The sequence below is a fragment of the Tribolium madens genome, unplaced genomic scaffold, assembly GCF_015345945.1.
Source record: "Tribolium madens isolate multiple individuals breed KSU strain unplaced genomic scaffold, Tmad_KSU_1.1 Scaffold_96;HRSCAF=242;Tcas5.2_LG5, whole genome shotgun sequence".
NCBI lineage: Eukaryota > Metazoa > Arthropoda > Insecta > Coleoptera > Tenebrionidae > Tribolium > Tribolium madens.
The window spans coordinates 4,384,994-4,402,736 of NW_025401068.1; the positions used below are offsets into that span (position 1 = coordinate 4,384,994).

The 17,743-nt window shown below is 31.9% G+C and overlaps 1 protein-coding gene across 1 annotated transcript in view; it reads right to left on the bottom strand.

Annotated features, from left to right (window-relative positions):
- LOC123012543 (zinc finger protein 584-like) overlaps window positions 1-17,743 on the bottom strand; it is a 33,725-nt gene that overhangs the window by 13,015 nt on the left and 2,967 nt on the right. Inside the window, exons 2-4 of the mRNA XM_044410548.1 lie at window positions 13,367-13,525; window positions 5,304-6,174; window positions 5,071-5,252 (exon numbers count right to left, since the gene is read on the bottom strand). Of these exons, the coding sequence (XP_044266483.1) occupies window positions 5,071-5,252; window positions 5,304-6,174; window positions 13,367-13,525 (1,212 nt within the window). The remainder of the gene's footprint in view (window positions 1-5,070; window positions 5,253-5,303; window positions 6,175-13,366; window positions 13,526-17,743) is intronic.

The following is a 17,743-nucleotide window of genomic DNA, read 5'->3' on the forward strand; positions in this document are numbered from 1 at the left end:
AGGAAAGCGAACGAAGCCGGCCAGACAGTGTTTATAGCCGCCGAGGAACAGTAACACCCGTAAAAAAGGATTCCGACATGTCTGCCAACCTACGGCACGAAAATCCTGTTCGGACTTTTAAAATGCTTTTTAGTTTATTATTCCAAAGAAAGTTTGACAAGGGACTTTTGGATGGAACTATGTAACTGCTGGTTGGAGGTTGCAATCGAAAATTGTAAGTGAAGTTTGTAATGTAGACGACATTGGGAGCATGTGGCGTGATGCTGGTGTAGAGGGCCATTTGTTGTCTTAATTTTATTAGCGCCCCCATGCACGGTTATGCCACTCGATCCTTACTTCATATCCCCCTTATCAAATGACAAATCATGAAAGTGATGCATGCCTTTTTATATCAGACACAAAAGCGCATAGCATGGCCTCAAAAAATGCAAATTTCAAAATTGACCATAAAAGATAGGAAATAAATAAAATTTCCAATAGTTGCATAACATACAGTTGGAGACAAAATACTTTGGTCGTCACTCTTCTGACACTTTAATGTAATTCAAGCTTTAACGTTAAAATGAATGACAATTACAAAATTAATGACAGCTATTATACAGAGTGGTTATAAATGATTTTCATCTAGCCAGCTATGGAGTTTTTTTGCATGTAACTTTATTTGTGCCGCTCTACTTTTTTGAAAGCTCTAGTTCTGTCATTAGTGTCACTTATTAATTAATAATAAATTGTTGTTGATTAAATTTTTATWGTTTCAACTAATTTCCAATAATAATTGATAATAATGTATACTTTGGAAGAAAACAAGTCTATTTTCGAAGTGGACGCTTAGTAAACGGCGATTTTTTAATTTTGAGTTCCAACAAGTAGGAACCCCTATTCTCGTAAAGCGGCATTTTTTATTTTAYATGGAAAATTCACAGCTGGCTAGATGAAAATCATTTATAACCACTCTGTATTTTCTRTTAAAAATATGTACATACAACTTGCCAACTATGAATAAGGTTAACAAGTCCTAAAGCATGCTTTACAATTTAATGTCACTCAAGTGACATTGACGACCAAAGTATTTTGTCTCCAACTGTTCACTGGCCGCCAAAATTAACCGGCCAACTAAAATTTTGTAAATTTTCACATTGCAATATTTTTGTTATTCTTTGTCGGATTTCGACGAATTTTTGTTCGGCTTATTAAAGAACAAACTTTGCAGAACATTATAATTTAATTCAATAACATTTCTATTTTGTCTTGTAAATGTTATACCTAAAAGACGAGAGCACTGTTTTTTTTTACTTTTTTATAAATACTAAGCTGTATAGTGTCCAACAGTTTTTAATTTTTTTTACTTACTTCAGATGAAATAAGTAAAAACGGGCGATAGCCCATTCTTTTCTGAATGAGGAACAATTTATTTCAAAATGTTATCTTTTGGTGCTCCAGAGATACAAAGTATTGAAAAAGACTTTGCTTTTTTAATGGTACGTCTTTGAACACAAAAACTCTGAAAAACTTGGAATGTCAAAGGATTACACTAAGTAATTATTGTTAATTATTGGAAACTTCCATGCGCCTATTTTTACGTTTTGGCACATTCGGCCTACTTAATACGAACATTCATTGAAATCGGAAATGTAATGCTTTTTTTGAAGGTTTATATCTCTCATGTCTCAAGAATTAAAATTATGGAAAGTTTTTCTGTGTCGCACTCCACAGCTCAGTATAAAAATAAGTAAAAAAACAGTGCCTTCTGCTTTTAAGTATCACATTTAGAAGACAAAACGAGAAATGTTATTGAATTAAATTACAATGATCTACAAAGTTTTTTCTTTAAGAAACAAAAATTGGTCGAAATCCGACAAAGAATAACAAAAATATTGCAATGTGAAAAATTTAATTTTGTATTCTTGTATTTTACTATACTTGAATAAACAATACTTATTTTTTTCAAATCCTAACAAATAAATAATAATTCATTTGTTTGCATAAATTTGCATAAACCATTTCTCTCCCGACTTTATTCACTAGTGAAGAATTATCAATTTAGTAATATCCCGAGTGAAAGTCAAATTGTCGATTAAATTAGAATCAATTTGGCATACACAAGGGGTATTTTGCAGACTATTTTCAGAACAAAATTTACAAACAATATTTTCATTATGAGAAATAAAAAAAATAATTTGTCAAAAAATAATTTAAGTATGTAATTGGATGAATCTCAGAAATTTGACAGATTTGATAGGCTTAAGTTTTGTGAGGGAAAGGAAACCGTTACAAAAAATGTTGCATATTAATTCGGAATAAAATATTCAATGTAATATAAATGTGTATTTTTTTATTTATAAATAGAGCTATGTTATTGTTAGAAATGGTCGAGGTAATTAATTAATTCGAGTCCTGTTTGGTGCAAACAGATTTCCGATAGGAAAGGACCTGCTGGTCTTGCGAATAATAACAAGGATCGAATGGCGCCGGAAACCGTCTTCCACTTAAAGTCTCGTACGTGCCAGGAAAGTAATTAGTGATATAAAAATCCGTCGAGACGCAGATACAAATGAAAGTGCGCGAGAGGGGTGTTTGGGAGAGGCGGTCGTCCCGTAATTGGTCGGGGAAAAAAAGTGACACTTCGCATGCAGGGCTTTCGCAATTAAAAAAACAGAATCTTCTCTCCCTCTTTGTGTTAGGAAAAAGCTGTTTTCGGGACACAATCAAAATTACCCTTCGAGAAATGCCAGCTCTCACAGCTCGCTTGGCAATTTTAAAAATGGGGTTTTTCTTAATTGCGAAAAAACTCTAATTATAAGAAACACGACGCGGACGTTAATTGATTTGGTAACAAGAAAAGAATGCTCAGCAGTCGGATATTATTATTTGACGCGGGACGTTGGGCTTATTTATTATTTTGACGGGGGCAGGAGAGCATCCAACGATGGCAATTAACTTAGGGTAAACGTTCATTGCTATTAGACAATGATACTTTGTCCAAGCGATTTATTGCCATCGTACGTTTGTCACACACAAATCATTAAATCGCGAATGACGACAATCGGCAATCACGCAATTGCCAAAAACCAGAAAAAATTCAACAAAAAATCCTCTTAATTTTTATTAAATCGACTAGTTTTAGGTAAAAAATTTGATGCCCGTCTGCGTCATACAAACATTTTTAATAAATTTTTAATAATTCTTTACATAGACAAAAAATCAAATAAAAAGTAAAAGTAAAAAAAGTTAACTATGTATTTTTGGTATTTCGAATATTCACATACTAATTCTTATTCAAAACTCACAATTTTTTTTTTATTTAGTTAAATTTGGTTAAGTAAAATTTAAGTTAAGGTTAAGTTAAGAATTAATTTATAAAGTTTTTTTTAATAGAAATGTCAAAAAGCCTTATCTTCGGTACCATTCATTCAAATTCTTTTGTGGTAATTTTAATAAAAAAAAGATAGCAGTTCTGGTTTTTGATTTACTTTAATAAGTCAGTAAGAGAGTTCTATTACAATTTGAAGACAAAAACACAAAAATAGGACTAAACTATCAGTAACTCTATTTAGAATAACAGTTGAGTTGAGTTAAAGCAATGACAGTTTTAAAACTAAAGGTAAAGAATAATTTAGAACTTAAAGAGTAATCATAATTTTTTTTCCAACACTAATATCTAATTATACCTACTGTTTTTGTAGCGCATGTCAGATTAATAACTTTCAATACGATGGTTCGTTCACAATCGAATTTTTATGGATAGCTTTTACGCCGAATTTAAAAAAATACTCGTTACTTATTACATTTTGATATGATTTTGACAAATTTCTTTATAACAATTTCTGAATTTATTAACATTTCTGATTCAATATTAGTGTTAAAATTTTTTAAAGACAACACAAGTTTTATAGTTTAAAATCCCTGTTCTCTTAATAGCAAAAAAATATTAAATTTTGAGTAGGTAATTTTTGTTTAAAAAAATTACTGTTTATACAGGGTGTGATTTAATACGTATACCCATAATCTAAAGGAATGAACCATATGTTACATTTATTGTAAATAGCTCTATGGATACGGTTTAGTTTACGAACTTAAGTAATAATAAAAACAATTCTAGTAAATGTTTCTAAGTTACCGATGAGATATACCGTGACAAAAACATTAAACTTTTAACTTTTAAATAATTTGTACTGATAACACCAATGTCGATTACATTTATTGACGCCACGCCTGTCAAAAGCTAAGTAAACCGATTTTATTTATTTAGGTGAGGTTAAGTAGTACCTTTTATTGACATTCGACAAAAATAAAAATGTTTTATTTAACATATTTTGCATTTTTTACTCATCATTGATCATATCAAAATCTTTCTTTCACTAAGTTTATGCGTATTTGTTAAGACTCATCCTATATACGAAAGATTGAATTATTTAATTCAACTATTAAAATGATTTGTTTTTAAATGTCCAAAAATATAAAAATGCAAAAATTAAACAATAAGTTGTGTTATTTTGAAAATGTTTTACAGGATAAACTAAACGTTTTTGATAATTTCAGTGTGTTTAAAAAAGTCGAGTCAATCAAATAGATTATTTTTTTAATTACAAAACATTGTTTGTAGTAGAGGAGAATAATAAATTTTTGCTTTTTTAAATGATTTTGAAATTCGATTTGTTGACCACGATTACAGCATTGTCTCCATTGAAGTGAGCACTCCCCAAGTCTGAATTAAGCCCCGATTGACGTTTATTAATAGCACCTTAATATCAATATTGTTGGTAACTAATTTGGCGAGGCGGCAATATTGTATTCACCCTCGAMTAACCCTTYCTATCGCTGCAACGTCTTAGCACTAAGCGCGTTATTAATTGCCGTCGTGGCTTACCAGTGAATTATTTACTAATTAGACAAGGCGTAGGGTTATAACTTCAGACTGTTAACAACCTTGCGGCATGGATACAGCGCCCCCGCATCCCTACTTGTATCACTATACAACAAGCCGTCTTTATTATCATAAATTACTATCACTAACTCGCTGAATAGTTGGCGGAACTATTAAATTGGTTTATGGTCTAGTCGTAAACTTACCGGTATGGATATAAGTGTGCTTCTTCATGTCTGACTTCTGATGAAACCTCTTACCGCAGTATTGGCAAGGGTAGGGCCGAGTATCGGAATGTATAAGGAGATGAGTCGAGAGAGTCGAAGATCTTTTAAACGATTTACCGCATTGTTTGCATTCGAATACTTTTTCCACATTATGGACAGCTCTGGAAAAACTGCAAATTTAAACAATTTACTGGAAAAATTGCTTGAAATACCTGTGTTGGCTGAGGCTGATTTCGTGTCCGAAAGTCTTATTGCACAGCTCGCAAGCGAAAGGCCTTTTTCCGTTATGCGACCTCCTGGCATGGACTTCGAGTCCATGAGGCGTCGAAAACATCTTCTCACACTTAATACACGAATAAACGTCCCCTAGAGGCATCATTCCGGGCCTCATCAACAGATGGTGGTGGTGCGGATGAATCCCTGGACTATTCATAAGGTGATGCCGTAACCTAAAGAGCTCTTCCGAAGTGGGGGGTGGAGGATATTGTCCTGGTTGCGACTGTCCATTCGCCATAGCCGCAGCAACTGCACTAAAATACAAATTCGTAGGAGTTGGCAAAAAGCTCCTTTCTTCGCTCTCCTTTTGGGGGTAGAGTCCGGGAGGGAAAAATCCGGGATGTACAAAGTTTCTCGGAAGAAAAGACAAACCATAATCCGGATTTGACTTAAGATGGGCGTCTTTTAGTAAATCCATGAATGGCGGAGAAAGATATGATCGAGTTACTGATATGGTTTCTTGATAACAAGGCCCGTCTGATTTCTTTGGATTGTCAGGTCTTAGTAAAGCGCTGACCGAAAACGCTTCAGATTTTTTCGAAGTCTCGATTTTATTCAATTCGGTCACTGAAGGAGGCCGAGGTGAAGGCGAGTTGGTCCGGGAATGTGGTGGAGAGTCCACTTCCAACTCCGGGGATGTGCTAGGTGAGGGTCTAGGGGAGTTATCCCATCGATTATCGCCGTTTAGTTTCATTTCGTCGCTACTTCCTTCGTCTTTCTGATAGTATTTTGTGTTGTTGTTGTTCGTTTGTTCCTCTTCATCGTCGGATTTCGTGACGAGTCGACTGATGCCGAAGTTGATTGGTTCTGGAAAAAAGGTGATATTTTGATATTCATTTCGGAAGGAAATATGACAAATGTTTACTGTTAACGGCGAGGACTGGGGTGAAAACACTGGGGTGAACAGGTCGTCTATCATTATGTCTCTGCGATTTGTACATCTCATCGTGAATGAACTTGTCGCGAAAACGGAGTCCCTAAGGTTCGCCGCCAGGGACGGACAAAGATCCGTTTCAGTAGTAATAACAAAAATGGTTTGTTTGATTAAGTTTTTGATATTTTTTAAAATTTGTTATTAAAAATGCAAAGTACGAATACAAAAACTACTTTTAATTTAAGTATTTCTAAATTTCTTTTCATAACTACATATACCTAAGATTAGGTCGAAGAAAAAATTACCCATGCAGATAACTAGGTACTGAACAAATGTGAGTAAAAAAATAATAAAAACACTTTTTATTGAAAAAATGAAAACACAACGTGCCTTTTGGGAAAAGTTTCAAAAACTTTCAAAAAAATTGTTGACGAAACGAGGTTTATAAAATATTAAAAGAGTTTTTTAGCTTTTTTGTTTAGTGCTAAATCTTTTATTTTCAATTTTACTAAAATATTTAGCTTAAACGCTTGTTGTTGATATTGTACATAATACAACTTTGTGAAGTATTATTACTGAAAACACAGGGAACATGAGAAAAATGTTTCAAAATTTGATTTACAATTTTAAAAGTTTAAAAGTTTGCATAAATAATCTTTTTTTGTTTATTGTGTCAAGCGATGTTGCAACATATTTGTCAAGTAAAAAGAAATAAAACTATTGATCACAAAAACCACAAATAACTTTAAAGATAGATAGAAATAGATACAGTGATGGACAGTGAATTTCGTCTACCCAATTTCTGTGAATTCACAAAAATTCACTGTAGTCTGTGCTTTATTGTCATGATAACTGACATTCAAATACGTATTGTCAAATTTAATCAAATTCGAACATGCCAGCAGTAAGTGCGTTTAATAAAATAAAAATTATCTCTCTGGTACAAAAGGATATGTCTCAAAGACGTGTCTCTATACTTTTGGGCATACCAAGRACTACCATTTCAAAGGACAAAGGTAAAAAGTAGCMAGAAGCATCAAGCATTCTTCCATCACTGTACAGTCAAATATACAATTTTTAGATCTTCCTAATTACAAAATTATTGTAGATAAGATTTTTTAAACTTTTTTTTGATGCTTCTTTTGCTTTATTTTTTTACAATATAATAAATGTGCCGCGAATTTTGAGACACGCTATATGTACTATCAATTTTTCTTTTAGAAAAATAATAAGGAGCATAAAAAAATTAATAAACAACAATGCATTATTAAAATCTTGATATAACAAAAATGTGTTTTATTTTTAGATTTTATTTTACTTTTTAGAATATTCTACAGTTTTTACACTTTATCAGATTTAAATTGCATTTAAATGATGGTGGTTGTCTCCGAAATGAGTGAAACAAGATAGCGAGTGACATATTTTAATCCTTTGATGGCACCCTTTAGGTACTATAATCCTAAAATGACCCCCTTTCCCAATAGCACTATTATGGTAATTTTGAAGTTACCGCTTCAAGCGAAATATAATTATTTTTCCATTGTCTGTTTCTTAACGCTGCAGAAATGTTGAGCTTTTAATTTCACAGTGAAAAATCGATATKAATATTTACGAAATGACAAAATATTTATTTGTATTTAACCAAACGGCCGTTCTGTTTATTTTGGTTATTTGTTTTCGACACAGTGGGAATTTTTGATTAGTCAATTTGACACGAACGGATATAATAACATCACGAAACAATAGTTGTAGAACAAATACGGTAGCAATGATATGTAGAATATTAGATTTGTTGAGTTTTTGGTGTGTTTGTCTTATTCTATGATTCACGAGGTTTTGTTTGCTTTCACATTGTCACTGAAAGATTTAGAAACAATCAGAATATGAGCTTAAGCGATCAAGGAGTCTATTTTAGTCGGTCGGACATCAATAATGTTATCCATTAGAGCGATCATTCTGAGCGTTGTTTTTTCCGCAATTTGTGGAATTGAATAATTGAATGAAAGCAATCATGAAAAATCTGAAAACGGCAGGTGTTCGATTTTCAGCGAGTTCCAATTAATCAAAATGTTATTATAGTGGAAAAGAGCAAATAACGTGTTTAAAAAGCAATGGTAAGTGATAAAATAGTGCCAATATAGAGAAGTTACAGTAACAGCTGTCACAGTAAGGTCATGAATTATTCAGAGCCACCCTTGTACATATTACACCCCCATTCTTTATGTTGTACGCGTATCGTGTTGGAATAAATGAACAGAGCACTGTTTACTGAACAAGGGGTAGTTACCCTTAAGAATTACCCCTGTTAAACTATTCGGTCATAACCTAATGATTCGTGAACCCATCAAAAGAATACATTACGCCCCGCTTTCTTTACATTTACTCCTACGGCAAATTATCCAAACGAATTACTATTAATGTCTTTATTTAAAGTTTAATTTCCTCGTTCCAATTAAGTCAATATAATCAATCAAGAGGAATAATTGAAATACAAATAAAGGCGCTTTCCCGCCTTGGATTCATTAATCATTGCATTTTGACTCGGCTAATTATATCATTTTCCCGAAATGAACTGTATCAAGATAGGTGAACGCAAACATTGTGTAAACACTCGACTATAGGGGGAGGAACGCAAATAGTGCCCTGAGTCAGACTCCGTCAGGTGACAGGTCATTGTATAGGTTAAAACAAAGGAGGCGGTGCGTATTTATCACACTCTGATAAATAGGCCCCCATGCACAACACAAAGTCAGAGAGATACATGGGGCAGACCGACATTGTACCATTAATTGAGAGGGCAGGATTGCCGACGTGTCCCGGGGGCTCAGACCAATTTACACTTTGCAAAACACGATTCAGCTCATTGCACATTTGGTTACGCTGCGGATATGGGGCTAAATGTCATACATCTAATCTTCGAAACTGGAACAGATGGATTTGCGCAAATCAAACATACACAAAAGATTCACACAATTATTTATTGCAAATATTTTACTATAATAATGAATCTCTAGGTACACCTACATTTAATTACAAGCTTTCATACATTCTATGTACTTATTTCTGGTCTAGAGTATAAAAAATAATTAAAATGTGCTTTATTTTAATAAAGAAAATAGCAAAATACCAAATTATTTGCCTCTATTTATTACAGATGTAAGTAAACAAAAGAAAAAAGTGTTTCAAAAAAATTTCATATCACGACTGTGTCGGTTAAAACAATTAAATGAAAGCAAAAAAAAACTGTTGTAAATCAGAACTTTGTAGAAATAGACAAGCACAAGTTTATGATTTTTTTTCACAGTACTAGTCTAATTTTTGTAATGGTAAGCCATTAGGTTTTACCTAATTTTTTGAATTCAGATTTACTCATATACAGAGTGGAAACTATTAGATTTCTATAGCCAAGTGAAGATGTGTTCAACTAACTTTATGAATGATCAAAATGACCTGTGACTTTGAAATTAAATTGGCAACATTGAAAAATAAGAACAGAAAGTATGAAAATTGACAAGTCTTGTACTTTTAGCTTCAATGTTTTTCAGCGTTGCCAACTTATTTAAAAGTCAAAGTCCACTTTAATCACGAGCTTAGTGTAGCAATTGCTGTTCTATAGTTTTTTTTTTTTAATTGGGTACTTAATTTTTAATTTTAATTGGGTACATAATTACATCCGACACCAAAACTATATAGGATACGCCAGAACTCGCACCCCAGAGAAAAATACCATGTAAGGTGAGATACCAGGAACATGTAAAAATTGTTAAAAAAAATTTATCAATAAAAATTTCGAAGTTATGAAAGTTTAAATTTTGCACTTTGAGTCTATTTATTTCTATTGTAAAAAAAGTTTTTTTGCTACAGGCAGAAGAAGATACAAGGAAGCTGTATCCTAAATTGTAAGTCTGTTTAATGTTATTTGTGGCTTTTATTGGCAAAATTTTTGTACTTTTACTGAATAATTATAGAAAAAACATATACAAGATCATCAGTATCATTAAATATACATAAAAAATATCAAATGTCAAAAAATAAATGTCCAATTTTTTTTATAGAAAATTTTCAACATTTTTTTCATGTTTCTGGTATCTTATCTTACTTGAACTTTTTCTCTGGGGCGCGAGTTCTGACACACCTTGTATTTAATGAAATTTTGAAAATAATAAAGCCGATTTTAATATTACCTAAATCGAATTATCATTGGGACACATTCGGCATATTTGAAATTCACTCTTCTATTTAAGTTGACAACCGATAACTACAAGTGCACTCCAGCAAATCGATTATTAGATCCAATCTTCTTCCCTATCTCTAAGTACTAAGTAGGTATTGAGTCATTTTCTTCAGGAAGGAAGATACGTGTGTTTAATGTTTGAGCGTCATTTCCAATATGATGCATCAAAGCTCAAAACCACATGTCCGTTGTGATCTTGTAAAATCAATATTCAAACAATCCCGTGTTAGATTAAATGTGATTTACAATCCGTGAAGTAATTCATCATACTGACATCGATATCTGAAATCCCTGCATTATCGGTCCTTTCATCGAGCCGCTATCTCGAGCAACGTCTGGATGAATAATCCTTGCGTACATACCGCTGGCCTATACAACTTCAACGGTTTCTATGTACGACTTCCAGATGTTTAATAACAAACGGATGAATTAAAACCACCCTAAAAAAGTCTTAATAACTTTTTTGTTTGACACGGTGGTCGAAATTTTGTGTTTTTCTTTTAAATCAGCATTTCCTTCGAGAAATTATTTATCAACAAAATTCCTAAATCAATACAGAGTTTTGTAAGTAGCAATTAGGTACTATCAAATTCTAAGTTATCAAACAAGGGCACATTTATCATCCAGGTTAAGCGTGATGCTTAGAAATAGTAAAATGTGGGTAAAATAGCCAAAAAGCAAGCGCTACCTTGAACTTATCGTTTATTTTTATTCGTGTATTTTGTCATCAAAAATAACAAAACTGCAACAAAAATACTCGTAACTGGTAAATTAAAAAGTTACTAATTCACTATAAGTCTGCATACACCAAACCTAATTCTCACGCCCAATTTTTAAACTATCTAATAGTGTACTTCTTAAATTGGCAAAAAATATTAAACATAAATTTTGCGTGATTAAACAATCTATGTTACCACATTTTTGTAGAGTCGTTCATAATTTTGTTTAAATATTTTTTTTAATCTTCTGGTTATAGTTTTTTTTTGCTACTCAAGTCTTGAGAAATATTGAAAATATAACAAATATAATTTCTGAACAGCTACAAAAAGAATTCCTTGTTTTTTCAAGATAAAATAAATTATAAAACACAATTCAAAAAATATTAGTTAAGAATTTACCGGGCGACTATTAATGTTTATGACAAATAAATCTATTGGCAACACTTAATTATTGCTAATCCTTCTAATATGTTATGTCAGGATGTGATGGCTAAATCAGCAGTTGCCCCTCGCAAATGAATGACAATTGCCTATACCATTGATTAACCATAATATGGTTAATCCATGCCTATACCTAAAAGTTTGACGTTTGAATTTGAAAATCAAGGTTGCCAAACTAAAATTTTAATTTTGACATCAACTTGARGACAAAAATCACAATCATTTACAGTCACCCGGTAGAAAACGTAAGAGCGTAGAATTTTTACAAATAAAACTCCATCGTCGATAACAATTTCTGTTATTTTGAATAGCTTTTTCCGGTTTTCCAGTATTTTTTTCACTTCGTTATTCTTGCTTCATCTTTATTCATTTTGTTTGAATGGCACGGTATATTTATGTAGGTATATGAAAAATACCAAAGTATAAGAAGTATGATGAATTTTAGTATTGCAGTTTTTATAATTGATGTACCTAATTAATCATTACCTAACATTGATTTTTTTATCTTTAAAAGAGTTTTGTAAAAGATAATTTGATGACTACATGATTTTATACCGTTTTGGAAGATTTACGATGACTTTGATTAAATAAAGGAATGAAAAATATTGATAAAACATATCCGGTAATAATGACAACTATTTGTAGTCTTATAGATCTTTAGATAAAAATATTTAAGTTAAACATTTGCGTCAAACTTTTACACCCAAGTAATAAAAAGCAACCGTATCGCAAAAAACAGTCACAAATATTGTAAATAATCACATATTAAAACCAAAATTTTCGTTGTGAGCGGATTTAAAGATAAAACAATTTTTCATAACCTAAAATCGCTAATTAATGAAATTTTAGATTTGGCTTTTATAAAAGTGGTGATCTTACTCGGTTTTCATCAAAGCTTGCCAATATTTACCTTCAGCTCTGAGATTACCTAGATAAAACAATCGAAAATATTGATTTATTAGAGAACAAATCCATTCCAATGACGCAATAAAAACCATTTAAATTTTTATTGGGGTTTAATATATGAAGTAAAGCGTTTTATGCACCGTAATAAACGGTTATATTGACAGAATATCATCGAAAAAGTGCGAATTAAAACGGCTATAAATTTCCCTTATCTTATTATTTCATAGAATCAGGCGTGAAGTTTGTCAATTGCAAAATTTATTTAGTTTTATTGACCTCGGATATCCCATCGGAGACGTCAAAATATTCAACCAAACAGAAAATTAATTACCAAAAGATAAAAAGTTAACGTTCAAACTTAAAACATTTTTTATAGAAGTAAAATACATATTTTATGGTATAAAATTGTATTATTTGGATATAAGAAAATATACTACATATACCTAGCCTGCAAACTAATTTAGATAGAGAGTTTAGAAAACAGATGTTTACATTCTCTTTTAAAAAAGGAAAAAAGCACTTATTCAACAAATCCACTGTTGGTTATTAGTTTTAAATGAATTGATATTTAATTTATTAGTCAAACACTTCCTGCGTCTATTTTCATTTTTTTGTTGTGCCACTTCATTTCTGGCTTATTAACAAAACAAATCGTCTATTTATTGCCGGACTGTTTAAACAATGAATTAATGAAACACAGGGGCGCTCGGAAATGACGTAATGACCGACTTGTGAGGTCTATTTAGGAACACGAGCCGCCACTTGAGCGTCGGATATGACAATTATCCACCACTTTAATCCTTTGTCGGTCCTAAAGATTTTTACCTTTCGACTTGTCGGGTGATTGTTCGGAATGGTTCTGAGCAAGAGATAAATAGCGAGGGCTGCTTGACATGAAAGGCGAGCCCCAGAGTGTCCTGCAATAGCTCGCATATGCTGTCGGCGAAGGAAACTGAACAGGAGAGCCATTTCGATCGGACATAACTGCAACAGAGAAAAATCAGTTAAAATATGTTGATGTGATTCATCTAAAACCACAAAAACGTGGCTTTAATAGAATTGTTTTTGAGACGAAATCTCTCACACTGCTTTGAGGGTCATAATCTTGCACTGGCGCCCTGTCTATTCCATTAAGAATCAAGCGAACTCAATTACGCATTAATTTGTCATTTCCGATCCTGGTTGTGGGTTTTTCGTCCCACACACTCGAGATTTATGCCATTTGAGGTGCGTCGTTTGTTCAACAAATCGTAAAATATCCCATTTTTGCACTGAGCAAGTTTGCCTTTAATATGATTGAGCTAAATGCCCATCAAATATTAAAAACGATATGATTGAAGCTCTCTCCGGTTGTATTAAAGCTCTGAGAGATCTGACAATTCTCTAATCCGATTATACGCAATGTTGTTACGGCGATTTTCCTAAAAGCTTTGAATTGTACGAACAAGTTATTATTTTACCGAGTTTTCGATTTGTGGCGGATAAAAATAGCAAACTTTTCTCGAACAAATTTGAAATCTTTCCAATAAGTTTTCTCAGGATTTCGGAACTTGATTTTGTTCGAGACGGTCGCAACCAGCGTAATTATGATTTGGTGTCAGGTGATACGAGATGTCTCCAGAGACATCAACCACTAAAGCCGCGTTCTCGATATTGGATTTATTACGGGTGATTTCTGGGGCCGAAAAGATTCAGCTTTGACCTTAAGCCATATATCGATCTTAAATATTTACAGATTTCCTCCGAGGAAGCAGCAAGCAAAACGCTTCTCTAACAAACATGCGTTATTCAATTAAATTTCTCACTAAAGTAGCCTTTAATTTGGAAATTAAGTTGGCAACATAAAATAATGTATAGATTGTAGTGACTGTTAATCATTTATGTGTTTTTTTTGATCACCTAGTATTGTGCAGGCTAAAATTAATAAAGTTAGCGCTATCATGGGCGCATCGGGACGGATGCATGCACCCATTGAAATTTTTTAATGGGTGCTGGGCACCCATAATATTTGGAATTTCGTATTTATCCTAATCTTCTTTTAGTAATAATAAACCACTTTTAATGTCAAAGATGTCTTAAATTTTCTATCTTTCTATTTTCCCTTACGAGAAAATGGATCAAAATTGTTTATGTTATTCCATTTTGTTTTTCTAAATATTGTTCAAATTAATTTAAAATTAAACTTTTTAGTGAAAAAGTCCTTGAAAAAAAAATTGATTATCTCAAACATTTTACACAAACCTTTTACTACTCCAAATAAAATTAGAGAACAAAAAAATTTCAAAATATTGTACTTCAATGAAAAATGGTCGTAGGTATTTAGTTTTAAAAAATCTATTTTAAAGCTTCAAGTTTCTAGTCTTGAAATCTTTTGGCAAAAAATTTTTGGTGCTATACGATTATTACGTTGGTAATCCTAAGAAGGTCCACGGACTTGGGGAAATTTTTATTAATTAAATCAAACAATAAGGCGGATAGCTTGTTTATTCAGTTTTAATTTGCTTTTTTATGCTCTCTTTACGTCGATTTGTCGCTAAGATATTTGACTTTTACTGAAAAAAGATGTTTTTGTCTTTGATCATTGGATATCTCAGCAACCAATGACCACACAGCCAATGTAAGCACAGTTTAGAAAACTGGAATAAATTTTCTGCAAAATGTTTTTACGATTTAAAAAAATGATACTTGCAACATTGATCTAAAGAAAAGAGAAAAAATTATTTTTTTGTTGTAGTAAATCTACCGCGTATTCACGTATATTGATGGGGAGACTAAATATGTCATTAGGTTTTTTTATAGCCTAATGTACATACGCTCAAAAGCTCTAAACTGTTTTCTTGGACCGATTGATCAAAATTTTACAAAAGAATTAAGAGAATTAATTGTTTTTGGACATTGTGTAATCATCAAAATGAAAAAACCAATTTTTTYCACCCTTTCTACAATTTTGCATGTTAAATTTGAAAAGCAATATTCGACAAAAATTAAAAAAAATTATGATAGGTATTTTTGAAAATGTAAAAAATCAAAAACCAACACTGATGACTAGGTAATTTTTGAGACAATTTATTTAGCTTTTGYATATCTTAATTTTATTCATCTCAAATTAATTGCATTAATGAAAAGTTAATACCCCTCAAGCTGTATTCAGCGATAGATTTACAAACATTCATGCAACTTTTCAAAAAAAGTCATTTATTTTTAATTATTTCGTTTTTTTTTTGAAATTTAACAGTAGTGTATTATTTTTCAAAATGCAACAACTTGAAGCATTTCACAACTTTGAATATGTACTATTTTTTTACACTTTTCATTGCATATTTTATATATTGATTTTTTTTTTCTTTTGTACTATACAAAAAATTATATTATTATACATATTTTCCGTATATTAAATACAATAAATTCAGCAAACATAGGGAAATCGTTTTTTCCCGTAATTGAGCTCAAGTCCTGCAAGTTATACCAATTCTTTATTTATGCACCAACTGAAAATATGAAAAGTCGGCGCCCATGAGCGCTATTCAATATTGACAATATTCACAAACGCATTCCAGTTTAATCAAAAATACATTTTTCTTCTATTGCTTAAAAAAAAACAACAAAAAGATATTGTGCCAAAAAGCTGCGACAACACTTCATCTGTTTTGTTGAAAAATAATAACGCATTTAAAATTAATTGACCGAAAAGAAATGAGTGTAATCTGATACAAGCCTTCAGATACACATCTGCACGTTTGGGTTTCTTACCGACAAACACAGGATGTTTTAAGTATCAAATAATGAATTTTATTGAAAAAAATTGATAAAATTCAGTGAGTGAATGTCTACATTTTAGAATGAATGTGGACTAATTTCAACCGGGGTTAAAACCGAATTCAGTTTATTACACATCCTGCTAAACGCGTACAGATAGAAGAGACGAAAACGAGGGAAAACTAATTATTTTTTCGTCAATTTCAATTAACGCCAACAAAATGCAATCTAGCGCTTCACTTCAAAGAGAATTCGATATAGAAATCAAATTATTTCAGCACTCAACTCTCGGACTGATCTGTTTTATCTCTTCATTTATCACTTTTATAATCGGTGCCCGCTTTTTACTCTCGTAATTATTAATCAGAATTATCAAATCATATTTGTAAAATTTTCCTCACATTCGACTAACTTATTATGTCTTTCAGAACAATAAAATATGATACAGAGCTAAATGATGACGCACTTAAGTAAAAATAAAAATTAAATCTTTTTCAAGTTTTTATACGAGGGGGAGTATTAAATTACGTTATAGTGTTCATCCGGGAACAATGACTTGAGAACACATGTGTGCGTCTTGAGTTTCTACAAATCCTGGATGTTTTTGTGCTATTTATTGTAAGTTACACTGTGCATATGTTGATTCGTTGACCCGATTCAGAAAAATTCTTCATATGATGGACATGTGCGTAACACTCAGATTTATTTTTAATTTCATTTCGGTTTTACTGGCGTAGAAGCGTCTCTTAAACACCACTCTGTATATTATCACGTCTTATTACTTTAATCAAAGCTTTGACTGCGATAAGTTTTATTTACATGAAACTGGCACCTCTGATTGGTTTATAAATGTTCGATATCTTTATTATACCGCAGGGGACTGATGTGATATTAAAATAGGGCAAGATTTATTTCGTAGAAATAGGGTTAAAATTTTATTTTTTGTGACGATGACGTTGCAAGGAACTACTCATGAGACCGTCTACACTTCTGATAAGTTTAATTGTCCAAAATACGACTGACGAAATAAATCCTTTGACGGCACAATTTCTTAATGAGTGCTTAGTTCTTTTCCCGACAATCCCATTTGTCTCAATTTTCTAATTGTTTACAGTTTGTAATGCCATTGTCTCATAAGGGGGCTAAACTACTCGGATTATAAAGTGATTTCACAATCTTGACAAATAAAAAACTTGTTCTTAGTTTGTTTACGTCAATATTTCGCTAAACTTTGCGCTAAAAATTGTTAGAGAGACACTCAAAATTCTAATGAATAGATATTTTGCTCTCAATTTCTCTGTTTTAACAATCCATGAGTTATTAAAACAAATATTAAAAGAAAATTCTAGTGCCAGCATAATTTTTAACGTTGTAGGTATTATCACCTACCTACTTACAATGTAAAATCAAACAAAAACCTGATAACAGCGATTTTGACATTTTTAG